At 43.3% G+C, this 21,318-nt stretch overlaps 1 protein-coding gene across 1 annotated transcript in view; it reads right to left on the bottom strand.

Moving 5' to 3' along the window:
• LOC132402214 (probable voltage-dependent R-type calcium channel subunit alpha-1E) overlaps positions 1-21,318 on the bottom strand; it is a 600,800-nt gene that overhangs the window by 80,418 nt on the left and 499,064 nt on the right. Inside the window, exons 32-37 of the mRNA XM_059984957.1 lie at positions 11,141-11,251; positions 10,560-10,643; positions 8,981-9,097; positions 5,708-5,773; positions 5,509-5,600; positions 2,338-2,479 (exon numbers count right to left, since the gene is read on the bottom strand). Of these exons, the coding sequence (XP_059840940.1) occupies positions 2,338-2,479; positions 5,509-5,600; positions 5,708-5,773; positions 8,981-9,097; positions 10,560-10,643; positions 11,141-11,251 (612 nt within the window). The remainder of the gene's footprint in view (positions 1-2,337; positions 2,480-5,508; positions 5,601-5,707; positions 5,774-8,980; positions 9,098-10,559; positions 10,644-11,140; positions 11,252-21,318) is intronic.

A 21,318-nucleotide genomic window follows, 5' to 3' on the forward strand; every position in this document is an offset into this window, starting at 1 on the left:
GTATTATGAGGACAGGTTGAGCAAGCTAGCTAGGGGTTTTCAGTTTGGAGAGAAGAAGGATGAGAGGTGACTTGATGGAGGTATACAAGATGCATAGACATAGGCATAGATAGCCGGGGGCATTTTTCCAGGGTGGAAGTGGCTAATACAAGGGGGCATAACTTTAAGGTGTTAGGAGGAAAGTATACAGAGGATGTCAGAGGTAGGTTTTTTTTACACAGTGAGTGGTAGGTGCGTGGAATGTGCTGCTAGGGGTGGTTATTAGAGACATTTAAGAGACTTGGCACAGCATAGTGGGCTGTAGCTTACTGCTCTGCTCTATGTTCTAAAGCTGTGTCTAACTGTGCGAGTGCAGCTGATGCTGTGAGTGCTCACGTGGCTGGTGGTGGTGGTGGTGTGTGTGCGTGTGTGCGTGTGTGTGTGTGTGTTCCTTCACATGCATAACTGTGAGCATGAGAGCTAAGAGAAAAGTAACAACCCTTCCCCAGTTTTTGTGATGTGATAAAGAGGTAAACATTGCGAGGATGCCTCTACATATACATCCATCTCTACGTCAGTCTCCGAGGGTACGTGGAGTGTATTTCAATCACTTTGCAAACATCAGTCCCAGCAAGAACAAAGTACTCCATTGCACTGCACTGAAATAGGCCAAAGTCAGCGTGATTTTGCTTATGGGAATTCTTGCCTGACAAATCTGTTGGAATTCTTTGAGGAAATAAAAGGCAGAATAGACAAAGGAGAGTCAGTGGATGTTGTTTACTTGGATTTTCAGAAGGCCTTTGTGAAGGCACTGCACATGAGACTGCCAAACAAGATAAGAGCCCATGTTACAAAAGGAAAGATAATAGCATGATCAGAGGATTAGCTGACAGGCAAGAGGCAAAGAGTGGGAATAAAGGGAGCCTTTTCTGGTGGCCTGCTAATGACTAGCAGTGTTCTGTGTTTGTTGGTGTTGGGACTGTTTCTTTTCATGTTATATTTCAATGATTTGGATGACAGAATCGACACTTTTGTGTTTTTGCAGATGATACGATGATAGGTGGAGGGGCAGATAGTGTTGAGGAAGTAGAGAGACTGCAGAAGCACTTGGACAGATTAGGAGATTGGGCAAAGAAGTAGCAGGTGGAATACCGTGTCAGGAAAAATATGGTCATGCTTATAGGTAGAAGGAATAAAGATGTAGACTATTTTACAAATGGGGAGAAAATTCAGTAATCAGAGATGCAAAGGGACTTGGGAGTCCTTGTGCAGAATTCCCTAAAGATTAACTTGCAGGTTGAGTTCTTGTTGAAGAAGGCAAATTCATTTTAAGACAACGAGAATATAAAAGCAAGGATGTAATGCTGAAGCTTTATAAGGCATTGGTCAGATGGCACTTAAGAATATTGTGAGCAATTTTGGAGCCCAAAATTATCTGCGGAAAGATGTGCTGGCATTGCAGAGGGTCCAGTGGAGGTTTACGAGAGTAATCCCAGGAATGAAAGGGTAAATGTAAGAGGAGATTTCGATGGCTCTGGGCTTGAACTCATGAGATTTTAGAAGATTGAAGGGGGAATCTGAGTAAAACTTTCTGAATATTAAAAGGCCTGGATATAGTGGACACACAGATGATATTTCCTACAGTGGGGGAGTCCAGGACCAGTTGGCACAGTCTCAGAATAAAAGGACGTCCCTTTAGAACAGGGATGAGGAGGAATTTCTTTAGCCTGTGTGAGGAGCGTTTGATGGTTCTGGGCCTGTATTCGCTGAGGTTTAGAAGAATGAGGGGTGATCTCATTGGAACCTATCAGATATTGAAAGGCCTAGATAGAGTGGACATGGAGAGGATGTTTCCTAGAATGGGGAAGTCCAGGACCAGAGGGCACAGCTTCAGAATAGAGGGAATGGTGGTGAATCTGTGGAATTCATTGACACAGAAGGCCAGGTCATTCTGTATATATAAAGCAGAGGTTGACAGTTCTTGATTAGTAAGGATGTCAAATGTTATGGGAAGAAAGCAGGAGAATGGAGATATGAGGCATAACAATCAGTCATGATGGAATGGCGGAGCAGACTCAATGGGCTGAATGGCCTAATTCTGCTCCTATGTGGTGGTCTTATGAAACGTCAGCTTGGACTGTGTGCTCAGTGCAGGAAGGAGAGCCAAGTGCACAGAGCCAAGGCCAACTGGCAGCAAGCAAGGGTAGTCAGGAACAACTGGGTTAAGGCATTGGATTCTGAAAATATGGGACACAGTGTTAATGGGTAGTGAAGCATTCCAATGGTCTTTGAGTGATCAGATTAATGATGTCACCAAGGATACTGAATCTTGTTTTTCACTCTAAGATTGCTACTTACAAGGAATGAGCAGAGGAATATGAAAGAGACAAAGTAAAAGTAAGCAAAGTCTGTGCCGCAGGTGGGCTCCCTGGTCCCTTCGCACTCCTTCCCACTCAGGCAGGCCAGCATGATCTCTTGCCAGGACTCCCCAGTCGCACTTCTGCAGAAAGCACACAATCTGTTAGCATGACAGCATCGCACACTTTCCTTGATCTTTCTTAAATATTAAATCTGTTCCTGGCCCTTCAACTAATGGGAACTATTTCCTCTATTTCAGGAAGAACATCTTATATTTCTGCCTTGATAATCTGCAATCATTGAGTTTCCAGTTTTATCTCCCAACACCTCTGGTGTGTTCTTCCCCCTTTTCCTTCCCAATCCCAATTTTTGTCTCCTTTTCCACCCTCTCCAAGCTCTCATGAACCATCTTCCCCCTCTCAGTTCCATCCACCCACCACAAACAGATTCTTTCATCCAAAGGCTGTCCCCTTTCCCCACCTGGTTCTGGTTCTACTGTCCTTCAGCTCTCCCCTAATGGGGCCTATTACCTCTTTTACCCAAGTCCAGCTCTGTAACCTTTATGTTCCTATTTATCTCCCTCCAGCAGCTGGCTCTGTCTTTACCATCCCCTCCCCTCTTTGCTCCATCTGCCATTCATTATGTTCTATCTGCTTCCATCTTTCATCCACCTACCTCTGTCTCCCAACTCCACCATATTCCTTCCTACCTGATACTATCTACCTGTCATTCTTCACCCTCTTCAGTCCACCAATCACCGACTGGCCCCTGTCTCACAAAACCTCCCTCACCCATCTTATACTGAAATTATCCCTCTCCACTCCCAGTCCGACTGCAGGCCATTGACCTGAAATGTCAATTATTGCTTCCTACCCCCTCCACCAATGCTGCTCAACATATTGAGTTCTCCCAGCAATTGTCTATTCCTGCTCTGTTTCTCTGCTCTACACTAGTCAGGACCTCCACCTTTAACAAATTTCTTCCTAACCTTTTCCAGCTTCTCCCATCCATCCCTACAGCTAGAATCACTCACCTCTCCAACTACTTCCCTAAATACTTCCAAAACTCTTTCTGTGACACTCACATGAAGTTTGGTGAGCAGAATTGCACCAAATATTTCAATTATGGCTGAATCAAAAATTTCCAACTTCATCTCTTTGCCTTTGTTCTCTCTGTCTCTGTTTGTGACCCCAGGTGTTTTATGAACTTCTCCTTCAGTCTGCCCATATCCATCTGAGCTTTTCCTATGCACGCCTAAGTGTCTTTTAAACATTGTTATTGTACTTGTCTCTACCACTTCCTCTGGCAGCTCGATCCATATACCCAACCACCCTCTATGTGACAAATGTGCTCATCAGGTCCCCTTTCTCATCTTAAACCAGTGTAGGGGGTTTGGATTTCCCTTCTTTCTGGAGTTTTTGGATTTTTTTTGATTTTATTGAATAATTTATGCACTCCCTCTATCTTAATGATATACTTCTGATGATGTTGTAACCAGAATGGCACACAATACTTCAGCTATGGCCTAACAACTCACAGAATTATGAACACACATATTTCTCTGTTCTTGAACAGTTTCCAGAACCCTGCCATTTAGCTTCCTTTATATTTCAGGAAAAATGTATTATTTCAAACTTTCCTGTATTGAATTTCATCTGTCATATCTGCCCACTGCGCCAGCCTAGCTGTAATCACCCTTCTTCATTGTTTATCACTTCTAAGTTTTAGGTCATCTGGCAGGCAGTGAAGAGCACATCGCAACTCCCCACTGTGTAGACACCCTTTGGCCCTAAGTTTTAAATTTATATTCTAATCCTTGAACAATCAGCCAAAGGGATCAGTAGAACCCGGGGTAATAGTGGAAGAAGCCCTTGACCTCCCAAACCACCTTCAAAATGTGTGAAAGATCCTCAGCCCTCTAGGACTATCAGGGTAGATTAACTTTGCTCTCTGATATGGCAGCATCATATTCTTACAAAGACCCACACAATATACTCATTCAGAATCCTAGCAGAGCCTACTTCCTCTACAACTAGATAAGCTTCTTTATCCCAAGTCAAGCCCCACTTCCTATTGTCGCCCATTTACGATTAATATCAGTACTGAAAATGTAAGAATTTGATTTCATGTCAACAGCCATTCCCTTTCCAGAGATGCTCTTTGATCATTTTATTTTTAAAAAAAGAAGAAAATGAAGCAGGAATAGATAGACCATTCAGCTGCTCAAGTCTGCTCTGTCATCTATTTTTTGAAACCATTAAGAATTTGTACTTTTCAATAATTTCAAAACCATAAGTGAAGCAGTTGGGACCTTACAACAATCTCTCAGCTTCCCAGGCACTCTTCTGAAGATCAGGTTTTTATTGCTATATTTTTTAAATTGTTAAAATCAAATTTTAAATGTATTATGCATTGGGTAAATATTTCACATTCCATTATGTGAAATATTTCAAGTGTTCTTTAATTATGATTCCTCAAGGTGGTTACATCTGGGGGTGGAAGTGGGGATAAGCTCCCAATGGTGTGCGTCTCAAATAGCCTCCTGGCCTTCACGTGTGGCTTAGCTACTAAGCCCAGCGGAACCGTTCCTATTGACAGAAGAGGCAAAAGTGGGTTACTGGCACCTTAAAACCAGCTGCTTGTGGCAGATGGGTCTGATTAGCTGTGGTTGGCAGTTCAGCTAGGAGAAGGAAACTCTGATCTTTAACCTCTGTTGCCATGTAGTTATACCCACTCATGGAGAAGGCTTTAGGAGTAAACCCCAAGGAAAAATTCAGATCTAGAGTCCATAAGTTGAGTCCAACACTGACTGCGATTCCTGTGATGTCACTGATGCCAGACTGTATCGGTCTCCGCATGGACAACAGCTTGCTCTCCCTATCATAGTACCCTGGCTTGCCTATCACATAGACAGCTGGGACACAACATCCATGGTCAATCCTGACTAATGGCCTCACATTTTTAATTCCAGAACAGTGGAAGTTCTACTCTTTTACAGAATGACTATGTATAACTCCTTATGCCTACCCAATAAAGCTAACAGAGAGGTCTTTAATGGGGATCATCTTATATTGAATTTACTAAGCTTTGAAAAGGAATACAACAGTCACATTCAGAGACTGATCAGTTCAGGTTGGATCTCCACTACTGGGAGTTAGGAGTGGGACTCACCGGAACAGCAACATCAAGGCATTGAAGAAGGTGTGGAAGTTGTTGTGTCGATTGATGGGGGTATGGTCATCCAGTCCAATATTTCCAAAAAGCTACATAAATCCAGGGAAAGATTACAAGCAGAGATTCTGTTAGCATATAGAATACTCAAACTGTTCTGTTGATATGGTGAATCTTTCTGTGTAAGACAGGGGCCCACCTGCATTCCAATTATGGCATAAATGAAGAACAACATTGCAATCAGGAGGCAGACATATGGAAGAGCCTAGGGATAACAATAAAGTCAAAGTCAAATATATTGTCATGTGCCCAAGTACAAGTGTGCATAGATGCGTATTTGCAGAGGCATCACAGGTAGAGCGTCAGACACAACATTTACAAAAAATATATAAATACAATTTGTATAAAATTATATATGAAAGAACATAAAAAATGTCCATTGTAGTGCAAAGTGGTTATCATGTTTCTATACTGAGGTAGTGATTAGGATTGTGCAGGTTGGCTCAAAAACTGAATAGTTGAAGGGAAGCAGCTGTTCTTGAACTGGGTGGTGTGGATCTTAAGGCATCTGTACCTTCTGCCTGGTGGCAACTGGAAGATGATGATATGGCCTGGATGGTGGGGAACTCTGATGATGGGTATTGTCTTCCTGAAGCAGCTCCTCATAGATACTACCATTGGTGTGGATGGTGGGGTGGGAAGTGGCTGATTGTTCTAAGCAGAAGATGCAGAAGACATAGAGAAACCCACATTTCTTATGGATTAATAACTACATTAACACAGGAGGAAATGCAGCCCCCTGAGCCTGTGCAATGCGTCAGAGTATTTCAGTCTGTCCCATTCCTCCAGTTGACTGGCATTGCATTTCTAGATTTACAAGGCTCCAACTATGACACCTACTTGCCATATTATTAGAATTGCTCCAGAAATCTCATTGCACATCACTGAGACCACAAGAGTAAGATGCAAGAGCTGAATTAGGCCATTCAGTCCATCAGGTTTGCTCCATTCTATCATTCCTCTCAGCTCTATTTTCCTGCCATCTCCCTGTAACCTTTGACGCTGTTACTAATGAAGAAACTATTCACCTCCACTTTAAATACACCCAATAACTTGGCTTCCACAGCTGTCTCTGGCAATGAATTCCAGAGATTCACCACCCTCTAGCTCAAGAAATCCCTCCCTATCTCTGTTCTAAAGGGATGTCCTTTTATTCTGTGCAATTGGTCCTATACTCTTGCAAAATTGGACACATTCTCTGTATAAACACTTTATCCAGGCCATAATATTTGGAAGGCTTCAATCAGATGCCTCTCATTCTTCTAAACTCCAGTGAGTACAGGCTCAAAGGCAGCAAGTGTTCTTCATGCATTAACTCTTTCATCCCCAGGATCATACTTGTAAACCTCCTCCACAACCTTCTCCAATGCCGGCACATCATTTTTAGCTATGGGGCCTAAAACAACTTACAATTTTTTATTGCACATTGGGTGTTTGAGATTGGGTGTTTTTATGGATTATTTTAGTATTTTATTTTCTTATGGACGATGTGTTTTTTAAAAAATTCTTGACACATTGTGTGTTAGACAGTCTTTTTTTCATATATACTGGGTTTGTTTTTGGGTTTCCTTGTTAGGAGACGAATCTCAAAGTTGAGAATAAATGTATTTTGAACCTTTGAACATGTGGTTTATCAATGTCTGTGAGCCTGACATCAGTAGTGGGTAGGTTACTGGAAGCTATTCTAAGGGACAGGATAAGTATTGAGATAAATAGGGATAATAGTAACTTCTGACCTCTGACACTCTGGAATTTCCACCATACTGCAAGTGTCTTCCACAGTAAAGACTGATGCAAAAAAGGTAATCCGTTCTTCCGCCATTTCCTTGTCCCCCATTACTACCTCTCCAGCATCATTCTCAAGTGGTCCAATATCCATTCTTGCCTCTCTTTTACACACTATGTATCTGAAGAAAGTTTTGGTATGCTCTTTAATACTATTGGCTAGCTTACTTTTGTATTCCATCTTTTCCTTCTTTATGAATTTTTTAGTCACCTTCTGTTGGTTCTTGAAACCTTTCCAATCCTCTAACTTCCCAACAATTTTGGATCTCTTTGGCTTTTATGTTGGCTTCGCCTTCTCTCATTAGCCATGGTTGCATCATCTTGCCCTGAGAGTATTTCTTCCTCTTTGGGATGTTTATATCCTGTGCCTTCCGAATTGCTTCCAGAAATTCCCAGCATTACTACTCTGCCTTCACCCCTGCCAGTGTTCTTTTCCAATCAAGTTTGGCCAACTCCTCTCGTGCCTCTGCAATCCCCTTTACTCCACTGTAATACTGACACAGCTGACTTTGAGTTTTCCTTCTGAGATTTCAGGGTGAATTTGGTCATATTACGATCACTTGTCCCTTAGGGTTCTTTTTCCATATACTTTTTAATTAATTCCAGTTCATTGCACAACACCCAATCCAGAATAGCTGATCCTCTAGTGTGCTCTAAAAAGCCATCACATAGGCACTCTAGAAATGTCCCCTTTTGGGACCCCGCAACAACCTGATTTTCCCAATTTACAGGCATATTGAAATCTCCCATGACTATTGTAATATTGCCCTTTTAGCATGCATTTTCTATATCCCATTGCAATTTGTAGACCGCATCGTTACTACTGTTTGGGGAGTTTTCAGTGTTTGAAGCTCAGAGTCCAGGTTATTGTTTTTGAGTCTGAGTTCCTCGAGCAGACAACACTTGCTGCAGATGTGGTCACCAGAAACCACAATGGGGTTCACTGGCTCCCACATCATGCAGCTACAGCACATCATCCAGTCCTCATCCCAACATAATTAGTTGTGATTTGGTGTATTTTTAGTTAACTACTTTTTAAAATAAAACCTTACATCTTCTTTGCTGCTTTTCACTTTGCCTCCATCCTTAAGCCTCTCGAACCAAGCTTCAGACCTCAGTTTCCTACGCTAGCCCACTCATGCAATGGCCTCTGGGACCTTGGCCTCAGCCTTTTTTCCCCAAAGACTCTTGAGCCAAAGCCTCAGTTCCCCACTACAACTTAGTCTGTTTGCACATCACTACGACAGCACTGCTGCGACATTATCTCTCTTGCTACAAAGTGCTCTGGTATTGATAATTAAAAAATGAATTAAGAGAATTAGAATACAATTATCTAAAAAGTGCATTAATTTTTCGCTGGTGTACCTGCACCTTAGCGAGATGAGTAATGCTTCAAACACAAGAGACAGTGTGTAAAGCTGGGGAAAGGAGAGTCCAGCATTGTCCTTAGGTTGCATTGTGTTAGACAGAGGTGATCATCCTCAGATTGAGCTGCGGCACCTTATAGATTTGGAGGGTAATTAAAGGGATTGTTGTTAGTGTGTGGAGTGGGCTACCTCTCTCTGATATGTTGATCTGGTGACTATTGGGAGTACAATGGGTGGAAAAACTTGGGCGAAATCACTACCTTGAAGGACTGCACGAAGGTCCAGAGGAGGATGCGGATGGTGTAACCTTGACGTAGCAGCTTGATGAGGCGGGCAGCACGGAACAGCTTCAGGAAGCTCAGGTTCACGAACTTCAGCTGTGGGGAGGTCAAAAGGAAAGATCAAAAGGAAGCCCCTTCACTATCTGTTCACAGCTCTGCCCACTTAGTGGTTTATTGTCATTCTGTGCCCTTTCCTATTACCCAGGGTCTCAGCAATTGTCAGTGAAAGTCAGGAGATGCCACTGGCCCACTGTTCACATGCTTCTACACTGAACCCCAGCTCCTTGACTCCATCAGAGGCCTTCTTCTCTTCATCCTGTTACAGCTCTCATACCATACAACACAAGTACATTTCCCCAAAGGCCTGAATCATACACCCTCACTCCACTAGGTGGTACCCCAAGAATGTTCCTCTACATGTTCAGGGTTTCTTCCCCTTTCACTCCATGGGAACCCATCTACACTATACCTCAAGAATACTCCCTACACTCTCAGAGCCTCTCTATCATGAACTCTAGGATGCCCCTACATCATCAATTCTCTCTTTCAACCCATCAGAGCCCTTCTACCCTGAACCCCAACAACTCCCAATCCCTCATACATGATTGCTCCCTCTATTATACTTTTGAACTTATTTCCTCACCTATCTCATATTCAATCACATTTTCAACTGTGCCCTTTCCATTAGTTATACAATTCTGATTGTGATTGCTCTTGGAATGTAGAATAGTACAGCGCAGGAACAAGGCCCTTTGGCCCATCATGCCTGTGCTAAATACAATGCCGAATTAAACTAAATCTCCCCTGCTTGTACATGATCCATATCCCTTCTACTCCACATACTTGTACCTCTACTACCATCCCAGGCAGCCTGTTCAGTTTTCCGCTTACACCTTAAATGCATGCCCTCCTGTATTTTTGGACATTTCTACACTGGGAACAAGATTCTGACTCTCTACTCTACCTCTACCTCCCATAATTTCACAAACTTCTATCAGGTTCATCCCTCAGTCTCTTGTTTGGGAGTGTGCCCTCTCTCACTTTCACTACTGATTGTGCCCTCTCTTGTACTCTCCCACCCTTGATCAATAGACATAGAGATATACAGCACAGATACAGAAATAGTCTCTCTCCCCCCAACCTTGTCCATGTACAGCAAGCTATCTATCTGATGTAGTGCCATTTGCCTGCATTTGGCCTATATATAATATCTCTAAACCTTTTCTATCCATCTAAACCTTTCCTATCTGTCCATATATCTCTTAAATGTTGAAATGTACCTGCCTCTTCCACTTCCTCTGACACCTTGTTCCATATACTTACCACCCTCTGACTGGAAAAACCTCGGTCCCCTTAAAAATCCACCTCCCACCTTAAATCTATTCCCTCTCTTATTCATTAATTTCCCTTTTCTTCACTCACTCACAATCACACTGTCTCCCAGCTGATACTCTCACGATATTCTCTTTCATACATAGCCTCACATCCAGTCATGTTCTGATTGTGTCAGTCTCACACTCTCGCGCACACTAAGTGGTATGGCATTGAGGCACCGTACATTGCATTCTGTTACAATGATCTCACTGATGCTGCCCACCACAGTCACAAAATCAAATACGTTCCACGAGTCTCTGAAGTAGTTCTGTAAGGGAGGAATAAACAGGAGAAGTGAGAATGTTTCGTGCCTCTTTGATCTGCCAATACTTTAACAAGTAACTGCTGCTCCTATCGTCTCACAAGAAGATAATCTGAGATGCAGTTGGTTCTCAGTCAAATAGTTTTATTGTTGGAGCTCACTGAATCCATAGTGGTTCCCCATATTAAAGCACCACAGCTCTCCAACCTCTCTTAGCAAATACATTTTCATTGTTTTGGAGCTTCCTTCGCACTATTCCACCTCACACTGCTCAGTTAAACAGTATTATCTCTGTACTATCTACCATTGGCAAAGACAGTGGAGACAGAGGAAAACATCATTCATCTTCAAGCCTTCCTAATGTGAGGTTTGTGCATTGCTGATCCCATGGTACAGCCTCGGGCAACATAAGGTCACGTGGCCTGATTCTTGGCATACCATTCTTCACCCTATACATTGCTATATTTTACCCAAATGGTGGTTACTCTTCTAATGGTACTCACCAGGAATCCAAAGGCAATGATTTTAAGGATGCACTCAAGGGTGAAGGTGATGGTGAAGGCAATGTTCATCAGTTTCAGCACACTCACAAAGCCAGGTGGGGGAGAATGATGCTGCAATGGAAAAGCAAAGAGACAGTCAGGCTACAAAGTTCAGAGTAAATTCATTATCAACATACATATCGTCACCACATACAACACTGGGATTCAACCACAAACAAGAGAAAATCTGCAGATACTATAAATCTGAGCAACACCATACAAAATGCTGGATGAACTCAGCAGGCCAGGCAGCATCTATGGAAGAGAGTACAGTTGATGCTTCAGCCCAAAATGTTGACTGTACTCTTTTTCCATGGATGCTGCCAACCCTGAGATTCATTTTCTTATGGGCATACTCAATAAATCCAACAACTATAATAGAATCAATGAAAGACTGCACCAGTGTGCAAGATAACAAACTGTACAAATACAAAAAGAAAGAAAAAATAATAATTAATAAATAAACAATAAATATCGAGAACATGAGATGAAGAGTCCTTGAAAGTGAGTCCATAGTTTGTGGGAATGGTTCAGTGATGGGGCAAATGAAGTTATCCCCTCTGGTTCAGGAGCCTGATGGTGTGCTCTTGAACCTGGTGATGGCAAAAACTAATGTCCTCCACATGATCAGCAAAAACACAGTTTGTGCTGGATCTGCCTGGAACCTTGCGGGCAGCTGTCCAGGAGAATTGCAGGCAGGGACTGGCTCAACTCTTACAGCGGTATGTCATGCTGACGGGTGGTTCCTAAGCCCAGAAAATTACCTGCTGCCCCATAGTCCATCAAAGCCTTCAACGCCCTCTGATTCTTATTCTAGGTGATCTCTGCCTTCAACACAAAACCTGAATCTGTGTCCTCCCAACAATGGACGATCTTTGCTGTCCTCCCAATGGTTGCAGCCTCGTTCATTCAGCCTGTAGGTGACCTGCCTTTCTGCAGTAACAGCAGCAGCCTTGACTCTGTCACCGGGACCTCCCATTCATGAAGAGTCCAGTGCAGCTGATCTGCATGGGTTCAACTGTGTCCTGAACAGGTCATGGTCTGAGATTGGGGTGGGAGGTGGGGCAGAACTACAATGAATTGAGACAAGGCTTAGGCTAGTCCTCTTTGACCTTTTGATGTAGTCCCACTTACACTCTGCCAGACTATTACTGAAATGAATGGGTTGATCAATCAGAACCTCTAGGTCCTCTGTTGGCTCTCCCCAGGTGAGGACATCCTTCAGTTCATCTCAAAGTTCACAGCAGTATAGGGCGGCCAAGGCCTCACTGTTCCAGCCACTCTTTTGGGCCAAGGTGTGAAACTTGATAGTGAAGTCGGCTGCTGACTGTCTGCCCAATTGAATCTTCATCAGACAGTCCGAGGGTCGACCGGCTCTGTCAGGGTGATGGAACACCTTCCTCAAGGCAGCCATGAATTCCTCCAAATCTGTGCAAACTTGTGACCTTTGTTCCCAATGTGCGGGGCCCAAGCCAGAGCTCTTCTGATAATGAAGGCTGCCTTTCTGCGCTCCAAAGGAAACTGGACGGCTGGCATTCAAACACTAATGAGCATTGAATGAGGAAGCCTCAGCAAGAGCCTGGGTCACCATCTCTCCAGAGGTGGAAGATGTACTGGCTCTGCAGAGTGACCAGCTGGCTTTCCCAAGTGATCTTGCTTCCTCCTTGCAAAAGCTGACAAAGAGCACCTTTGTCACCTTTGTTGGTGCCCAAAACATGATTGTCCACTAATAGGATGGTCCTGAATGCTTCAAGGGGACCAAACCAGCTATCTGTACTCCGAAGAGTTAGAGCATCTAAACCCTGGAAACTGGCGCGGTTGGGTGCATCTTGTAATACTCCTATGTAACTCGACTTTGGAAACAGGCTCTTCTGCCCAACTGGTCCGTGGAACAGGCGCATCTTCCCAACTGGTTTATAGAAACAGGCTCTCCTTTCCAACTGGTCTATAGAAACAGGCTCTCCTGCCCAACTGGTCTATGGAAACCGGCTCTCCTTTCCAACTGGTCTATGGAAACAGGCTCTCCTGCCCAACAAGTCTATGGAAACAGGCTCACCTTCCCAACTGGTTTATAGAAACAGGCTCTCCTTCCCAACTGATCTATGGAAACAGACTCTCCTACCCAACTGGTCTATGGAAACAGGCTCTCCTGCCCAACTGGTCTATGGAAACAGGCTCTCCTGCCCAACAGGTCTATGGAAACAGGCTCTCCTACCCAACAGGTCTATGCCAATAAAGATTCCTATCTAAGTTAGACCAATTTCAAATTTCAAAGTATAAAGTAAATTTATTATCAAAGTATAAATATGTTACCATATACAACCCTGAGACATTTTCTTGTGGGGATACTCAATAAATCAATAGAATTATAATCATGACAGAATCAGAGAAAGACCACACCAACTTGGGCATTCAACCAGTGTGCAAAAGACTACAAACTGTGCAAATACAAAAAGAAAGAAATAATAATGATTATTAAATAAGCAATAACTATTGAAAACATGAGATGAACAGTCTTTGAAAGTAATTTCATTGGTTGTGGGATATTTGTACGACAGGACAAGTGAAGTTGAGTGAAACTATCCCCTTTGGTTCAACAGCCTGGTGGTTGAGAGGTAGTAATTGCTCCTGAACCTGGTGGTATGAGTCCTGAGGTTCCTGTAACTTCTTCCTAATGGCAGCAGTGAGAAGAGATCATGTCCTGGGTGGTGAGAGTCCAGGATGATGAACATTGCTTTCCTGAGATAGCATTTCATGTACAAAGTGTAGATGAGCTCAGAGGTGGGGCACACTTTACCCGTGATGGAACGGCTTTGGTTAATAATTGGCCCCTTGGCCATTTGCACATCTTTGTACCACATCCTTCTAAACATTGTTTAAATGTTGTTAAATGTATCTGATTCAAGCAGTTTCTTTGGTAACTTGCTCCGTATACTGACCACCCAAGAGTTCTCAAGTTCCTATTAAATCTCACCTGAAGCAAGCTTTTTCCACTGAGGTTGGGTGAGACTAGACTGGAGATCATGGCTTTGGGGTAAAAGGTGAACTATTTAAGGGGAACATGAAGGGAACTTCATCACTCAGAGGATGGAGAGAGCATGGAATGAATTGCCAGTGGAACTTGTGGATGTAGGCAACAGTTATGAGAAGTTTAGAGAAGTTCAGAAGTACACAATCACAACACCAACCCTTCACTCAATGTCAGCAAGACCAAGGAGTGATTATTCGCCTAAGAAGGAGGAAACTGGAAATCCATAAGTCATTACTCATTGGGGAATTAAATGTGGAGAGTTTATAAACTTTAAATTTCTCATTTCAGAGGATCTGTCCTGGGCCCAGCATTCTATTCCCATTACAAAGAAAGCACAACAACATCTGTACTTTCTTAGAAGCTTGCGAAGATTTGGCATAACATCTAAAACTTTAACAGACTTCTATAGATGTGTGGTGGAGTGTAAGTTGGTGGGAGATGTAAATCATAAGTACATCGCGGAACCCAGTTCTACCTAACATTACAAAAGCATTTAACATTTCCACTACAATGTTTCATCAAGGGATGCCAATTTCAGATAAGTTTCCCACCTCTCTTCGACAGGAGTTCAGCATGTCCCTCTCTCTCATGTCTCTCGCTGTGTGGTTTCTTGCTCGTGTCTTTACACTGGCTATCTCCCCTCCCCACTCTCAATCCTGATACATGGTGTTGACCTGAAAAAGCAGCTATCTCTTCACTGATGCTGCCTGACCTGCTGAGTTCCTCCTGCACATAGTTTGTTGCTTCAGTCTCTGAGTCTCTATTCTCAATCCAGACCCACTCAACATTACAAGATGTAATCCAATGGACATGTCTTTCCCAGATGCATTGACTGAAATTCCCAGAACAGCTCTGAAGGTCAGAGAATCAGTGGAAATTCTACTTAAATCTCCTTCCAGTCAACACCCACTGATCCAAGATAAGCTCCACTCGAGGTCGTGAATTTTACATTGGGCTTATCATTCCAACAGCGACTCACATCTTTGAGCACTCTCTGATAATTCAGGCCATGCTGAGTTGAGCCAGTACTACAATAAGTGGTGGATACAACCCAGTCCATTACAGGAAAAGCCATCTCCCACCACTGAGAACATCTACAAGGAGCAAGCCACAAGAAAGCAGCATCCATCATCAAGGACCCCTGCCATTTAGGTTACGCTCTCTTCTCACTGCTGCCATTAGGAAGGAGATATGGGAACCTTAGGCCCCACCACCAGGTTAAGGGACAGCGTGGATAACTTAGCTCACCTCAGCACTGAACTGATTCTGTATTTCAAGGACTGTATAACTCATGTTCTTATTTATTTCTGTAGTTTCACTTTGTCTCATTCTGCATGTTGGTTATTTGTCAGTCTTTTTTTTTGCATCTATTGTATTTCTCCATCTTTGTTCTAAATCGGTCCACTGATGATGCCATAGCCTCTGCATTTCACTCTTGTCCTGTCCATGTAGAATATAGTGCCTCATATGCCAGAATGCTGTTTATCAATACAGTTTGGTGTTTAATACAATCATAATTCAAAAACCAATATCTAATCCAATTTACTACCTCATCCTGAATGGTGAATGACTGAACCTTCTTGACCAGCCTCCCATGTGGGACCTTGTCAAATGCCTTGCTAAAGTCCATGTAAACAACATCAACCGCCTTGCCTTCGTCCACTTCACCTTGCATAACAATCTTTTGTTTCTTGCAACAGTGTGCAATTTCTTTACAAATTTCTTCCTGTAAATCCCTAGGACTGTTGGGTGGTCTGTAATATAGCTCCATTAACATGGCTATACCTTTCTTAGTTCTACCATAACGCCCCACTAGTAGTGTTCTCCGGTCTGTCATGACAGAGCACTGCTGTGACATTTTCCCTGACTAGTATCCATTCCTCCTCCTTTAATCCCTCACATTCTATCATGTCTAAAACAACGGAATCCTGGAATATTGAGTTGCCAGTCCTATCCTTCCTGCAATCAAGTCTCAATAGTGGCTATGACGTCATAATTCCAGGTGTTTACCAATGCCTTGAGCTCATCTGCCTTTTCTATGATATTTACTGCATTGAAATATATGCATCTTAGGACACTAGTTGCACCATGCTCTACCTTTCGATTCCTGACTTCGTCTGAGTTCTTACCAACATCTCCACTAATTGTTCTGCCACTCTGGATGTCATCCTCCTGCAACTCTAGTTTAAACCTCACGTGCAGCATTTGTAAACCTTCCTGCTCGGATATTAGTCCCCCTCCAGTTCAGGAGCAAATCGTCTCTTCTGTAGAAGTCCCACCTTCCCTGGAAGAGAGCACTGTGATCTAAAAATCTTATGCCCTCCCTCCTACACCAACTCCTTAGCCATGTGTTAAACTGTATAATTTATCTGGCCTCACTAGCACTTGGCATGGATAGTAATCCTGAGATCACAACCCTGGATGTCCTGCCCTTTAACCTAACTCCATAAATTCCCTATGCAGAATCTCATCATTCATCCTACCCATGTCATTGGTAACCTACATGGACCAAGATCTTTGACTGTTCACCCTCCCATTTAAGAATGCTGAGGGTTTCATCTGAGATGTCCTGGACCTATTGGAGTATAAAAGTTGCAACTTGCTATTTGCTAGAGAATGAAATCCTAAGAATGTAGAAGACAATGTTGTGTTAATAAGAGGTAGCTAAGGGATGTAGATTAGAACATGATTAAGTCAATGGGTAGAAACAATAGTGGCGGATGTACGTGTGGTACGCAACTACAGACCGATTGCATATGCTAATGCAACTAAACCAGGAGATTACTATAAAACATGCTATGTCCACGGATCGGTGGGCAATCAGCGACTAGCTCAATGACTGTCTCAGCTTTGATTTGCAAATTAAAGTTTAACCCTTCTTGAAGAATCTTCTGTGTCTCCTAGTCATTTGTGGGGCACAAGAAACCACGACAGACCCTGGCACCCAGAAGGCATCCAGGAATCTTGTTCTTGCCCACAGAACCTCTTGTTCGTTCCACTGACTAATGAATCCCCTAACACCACAGTTTTGGGGTACTCTGTTCTGGCTGTTTAACCCCTTTCCCCTTTCTGACGGTCATCCCATTTCCTGTGCCCTGCACCTTGGGTGTAACTACCTCTTCATATGTTCTATCTATCACCCCTTCAGCCTCCCGAATGATCCGAAATTCATCCAGTTCCAGCTCCGACTCCTAAACGCAGTTTGTTAGAAGCTGCAGCTGGATGCACTTCTCACAGTTGTTGTGCTGTCTTTACGACAGTTATTTAGTTTATAATATTTTCGCTTAGTAATTCATTCGATAGTATTTTCTAGTTAGAATTAGAAGTGTTTAAAGTATATTCATTGCATGTAAAATATATCGGCATGCGATGACGTCACATCTGGTTTTGCCGCGTCTTGTGGGAAAGTACCGGTTTGAAATTAGCGCGAGGGTGGGGGCTTACCACGAGGCACACCTGAGCAGAAGTTGTTTTGCAGGCATGAGAAATCACAGTGAGAGCAACACTGTAAGTTAATAGATAATCGATATGTTGAACTAAGATGTTAATGCCGATCCTGTTAGAAGTAACGACAGTCGATAATGTTTATGCTTTTGTTAGTTAAAGAGTTGCGGATAGTTTGCATGGAAGTGTATTTAAAGTAGTCAATGGAGCAGGTAAACTCTCCCTGTATACTGCACCTTAGTGTAATGTTGTTATAGTCACCTTTGCAAGTATTTACAATTGAAATGTGATATTAAGGAAGGAACAAATACTGTATCAATCTTGTATTGTTTTATCAACAGTTTTCACCATATGTTAATGTGAAGAGTGAACAGTAAATGGTTAATCTTACTGCGATCTGGTTCTTATTAACTGTGGTTTATCTCGACGTTTAATTCGGCGTTTCGTTACACACGAAGGAGAACGTTACAGTGAAAAAGCGACATTATCAGGTGTTTCAAGTGCTGCAATGTCAGCTCGATCCAGCATCAAGTCGACGCCGCCCAGCGACAAGGGCGGTAAACCGACATCAAGTAAGTCCACCCAGGCAAGAGCCAAGACAGAAGCCGCCAAGGTGCGACTGCATTACGCCAGACAAGAAGCAGTTTTGAAAATGCTGCAGGCCATCAGAGAAGCTGAAATCCAGAAAGAAAAGGCTGCCAGAGAAGCCGAAATCCAGAAAGAAAGGGCCGCCAGAGAAGCCGAAATCCAGAAAGAAAAGGCTGCCAGAGAAGCCGAAATCCAGAAGGAAAAGGCCGCCAGACAAAGGAAAGCGGCTGCCCGAGAAGCCGAAACCCAGTTGGAAATGGCAAAAATATCGACAGAGTTGCAAGTGCTGCAGCTAGAAAGAGAAGAAGAAGCTGCCATGGCGGAAGCAGAGTACATAGAAGAACCTGAAGGGTCGCATGATCTGACCGAAGTAAGATCTACTTTAGAAAGGACCAGACTGGAACGCACAAGCGACTATGTACAATATCAAATAGACAGGCAGGCTCGACTCCCCTCTCCATACGTATTCGATAACTTCCCCAGCTACAAGGAACCTCAGAGAGTCACGATTGCATCACATCCATACGAGGAAGGAAATTTACCCTCACGGCTCCGTGATGAAGTCAAGAATGAAAGAACCGACAACGCTCCTTCACCCCCACAACAGGACGGCGGGGAGGGAGAGGTTCACTCCAGGACAACAATTGTCAGCTCGAACTGTACAGAAGTTTGCAGTCAAACTCAGTCAAGCCGTTCTTGTTCCAAGATCTGTCTCACTAAGGTGTACCCTAAAGAAGCACAACAAGACATTACCAAGCGTAAAGTAACCGACGAGACGCTAGGTCAGTCAGTTTTCGTTCGAACCGAGCACGGAAACAAACTTGCACAATCAGCTCAAGATACCATTTCTTTAAAAACCAAAGACACCAAGGTCTTCAGGGATGAAGCAACTAATGGGGTTGCCCCATTGCCTTTCAGAGAACCACGCCAGCACTCACCAGATAACAAAGAGCAGGCAGTCAAACGGTTCACGTCCTTACGGAAAACCTGGAAAAGGAAACCTGAGATGCAGCAACGCACCCGATTGACCCACGAGGTACTGTGCACCCTAATGGCAGAGGTCACAGCCATTATAAATGCACAATCACTCCTACCTGTGTCTTCTGACCCAGAAAACCCCTTCATACCTTCGCCATCAATGCTCCCTACACAGAAGGCAGGAACACCTCCTCCACCAGGAGACTTCTCAGACAAGGATTTGTACACAAAGCAATGGAGACAAGTCCAGGCTCTGGCAAATCAGTTCTGGCCTTGCTGGAGACAAAAATATCTACCTTTGTTGCAACAGAGACGAAAGTGGACAGAACCCCACAGGAATCTTCAAGTTGGAGGCTTAGTCCTGCTCAGGGACAAGCAAATCGCCCGCAACAGCTGGCCAACGGCCAGAATCACTGCTACATTCCCTAGTGGGGATGGACATGTCAGGAAGATCAAATTGAAGACTACCGACCAAGGCGATGTGCAGAAGTTATTCTACTTCTACCCAATGACTGATTAAGAGACTAAGTTTTGTACTCTGCTCATTGTGACCTTACAAAGGTCAAGCGGGGAGTGTGTGCTGTCTTTACGACAGTTATTTAGTTTATAATATTTTCGCTTAGTAATTCATTCGATAGTATTTTCTAGTTAGAATTAGAAGTGTTTAAAGTATATTCATTGCATGTAAAATATATCGGCATGCGATGACGTCACATCTGGTTTCGCCGCGTCTTGTGGGAAAGTACCGGTTTGAAATTAGCGCGAGGGTGGGGGCTTACCACGAGGCACACCTGAGCAGAAGTTGTTTTGCAGGCATGAGAAATCACAGTGAGAGCAACGCTGTAAGTTAATAGATAATCGATATGTTGAACTAAGATGTTAATGCCGATCCTGTTAGAACTAACGACGGTCGATAATGTTTATGCTTTTGTTAGTTAAAGAGTTGCGGATAGTTTGCATGGAAGTGTATTTAAAGTAGTCAATGGAGCAGGTAAACTCTCCCTGTATACTGCACCTTAGTGTAATGTTGTTATAGTCACCTTTGCAAGTATTTACAATTGAAATGTGATATTAAGGAAGGAACAAATACTGTATCAATCTTGTATTGTTTTATCAACAGTTTTCACCATATGTTAATGTGAAGAGTGAACAGTAAATGGTTAATCTTACTGCGATCTGGTTCTTATTAACTGTGGTTTATCTCGACGTTTAATTCGGCGTTTCGTTACACGCGAAGGAGAACGTTACAGTTGTGGTCATCAGGGACACTGGAGGTCTCCCTGCCTTCCCACATCCTGCAAGAGGAGCATTCAGCTATCCTGTCTGGCATTTCTACTATCCTAACTGAGCAGACCTAAAGAAGGTAAGGGGGAAAAAAAACTACCTAGAGCATTTCTTTTTTTTGCTTTCTCTTACTGAAGCTTCAAAGAGCTAAAGCCTTAAGATCACCACTCTAACTCTGGCCACTACAAAGATAGCCATTGTGCTTGCCTCTGCTTTCCTTTAATTTGCTCTTGCTAATCAATCCCAAACGTTGGCTGGCCACTGGTCAGAGCTCAATTACATTGTTGCGATCCGCTGCTGCTTTTTGCTATTCAGGCAATGGATCTGAGTGAAATCTCCTCCTCTCAAACTTCTGATGTTCGGATTGGTCAATGGTCAGAGCTCAATTACGCTGCCGTAATGGAAAAAACCTATCTCTGAAACAAACCTTGGTTCCCCATTCTAACACTGGCCCACTTGTAGATTGGCCGCTCTGCTTAAACATTTTTTTCAAATGCTTAACTACGCACAATCCAATGTTTCCTGTGGCATACATAATATCCCAACTGCCCCGCTCACTTCTTTTGAAATCTTCCTTGGTACACTCAATCGAATGTCTCCTGGGACCTGTGGTGTGCAGAACTGGAGAAACTCCAAAGAATTTGACACAAACCGAAATCAGGTTTGAAGTCTTCAGCACAACACTACAGCAGAAACTGAGAGAAGTTCATCAGTTTGTGTGGGAATTAGTCAAGCCATCTTCACGCAAGGCACTGGAGCACAAGAAGGCCTATTGACCACACAACAGCCTTGGTGCACTGGAAGTCTGGTATAT

The sequence above is a fragment of the Hypanus sabinus genome, chromosome 11 (genome assembly GCF_030144855.1).
Source record: "Hypanus sabinus isolate sHypSab1 chromosome 11, sHypSab1.hap1, whole genome shotgun sequence".
NCBI lineage: Eukaryota > Metazoa > Chordata > Chondrichthyes > Myliobatiformes > Dasyatidae > Hypanus > Hypanus sabinus.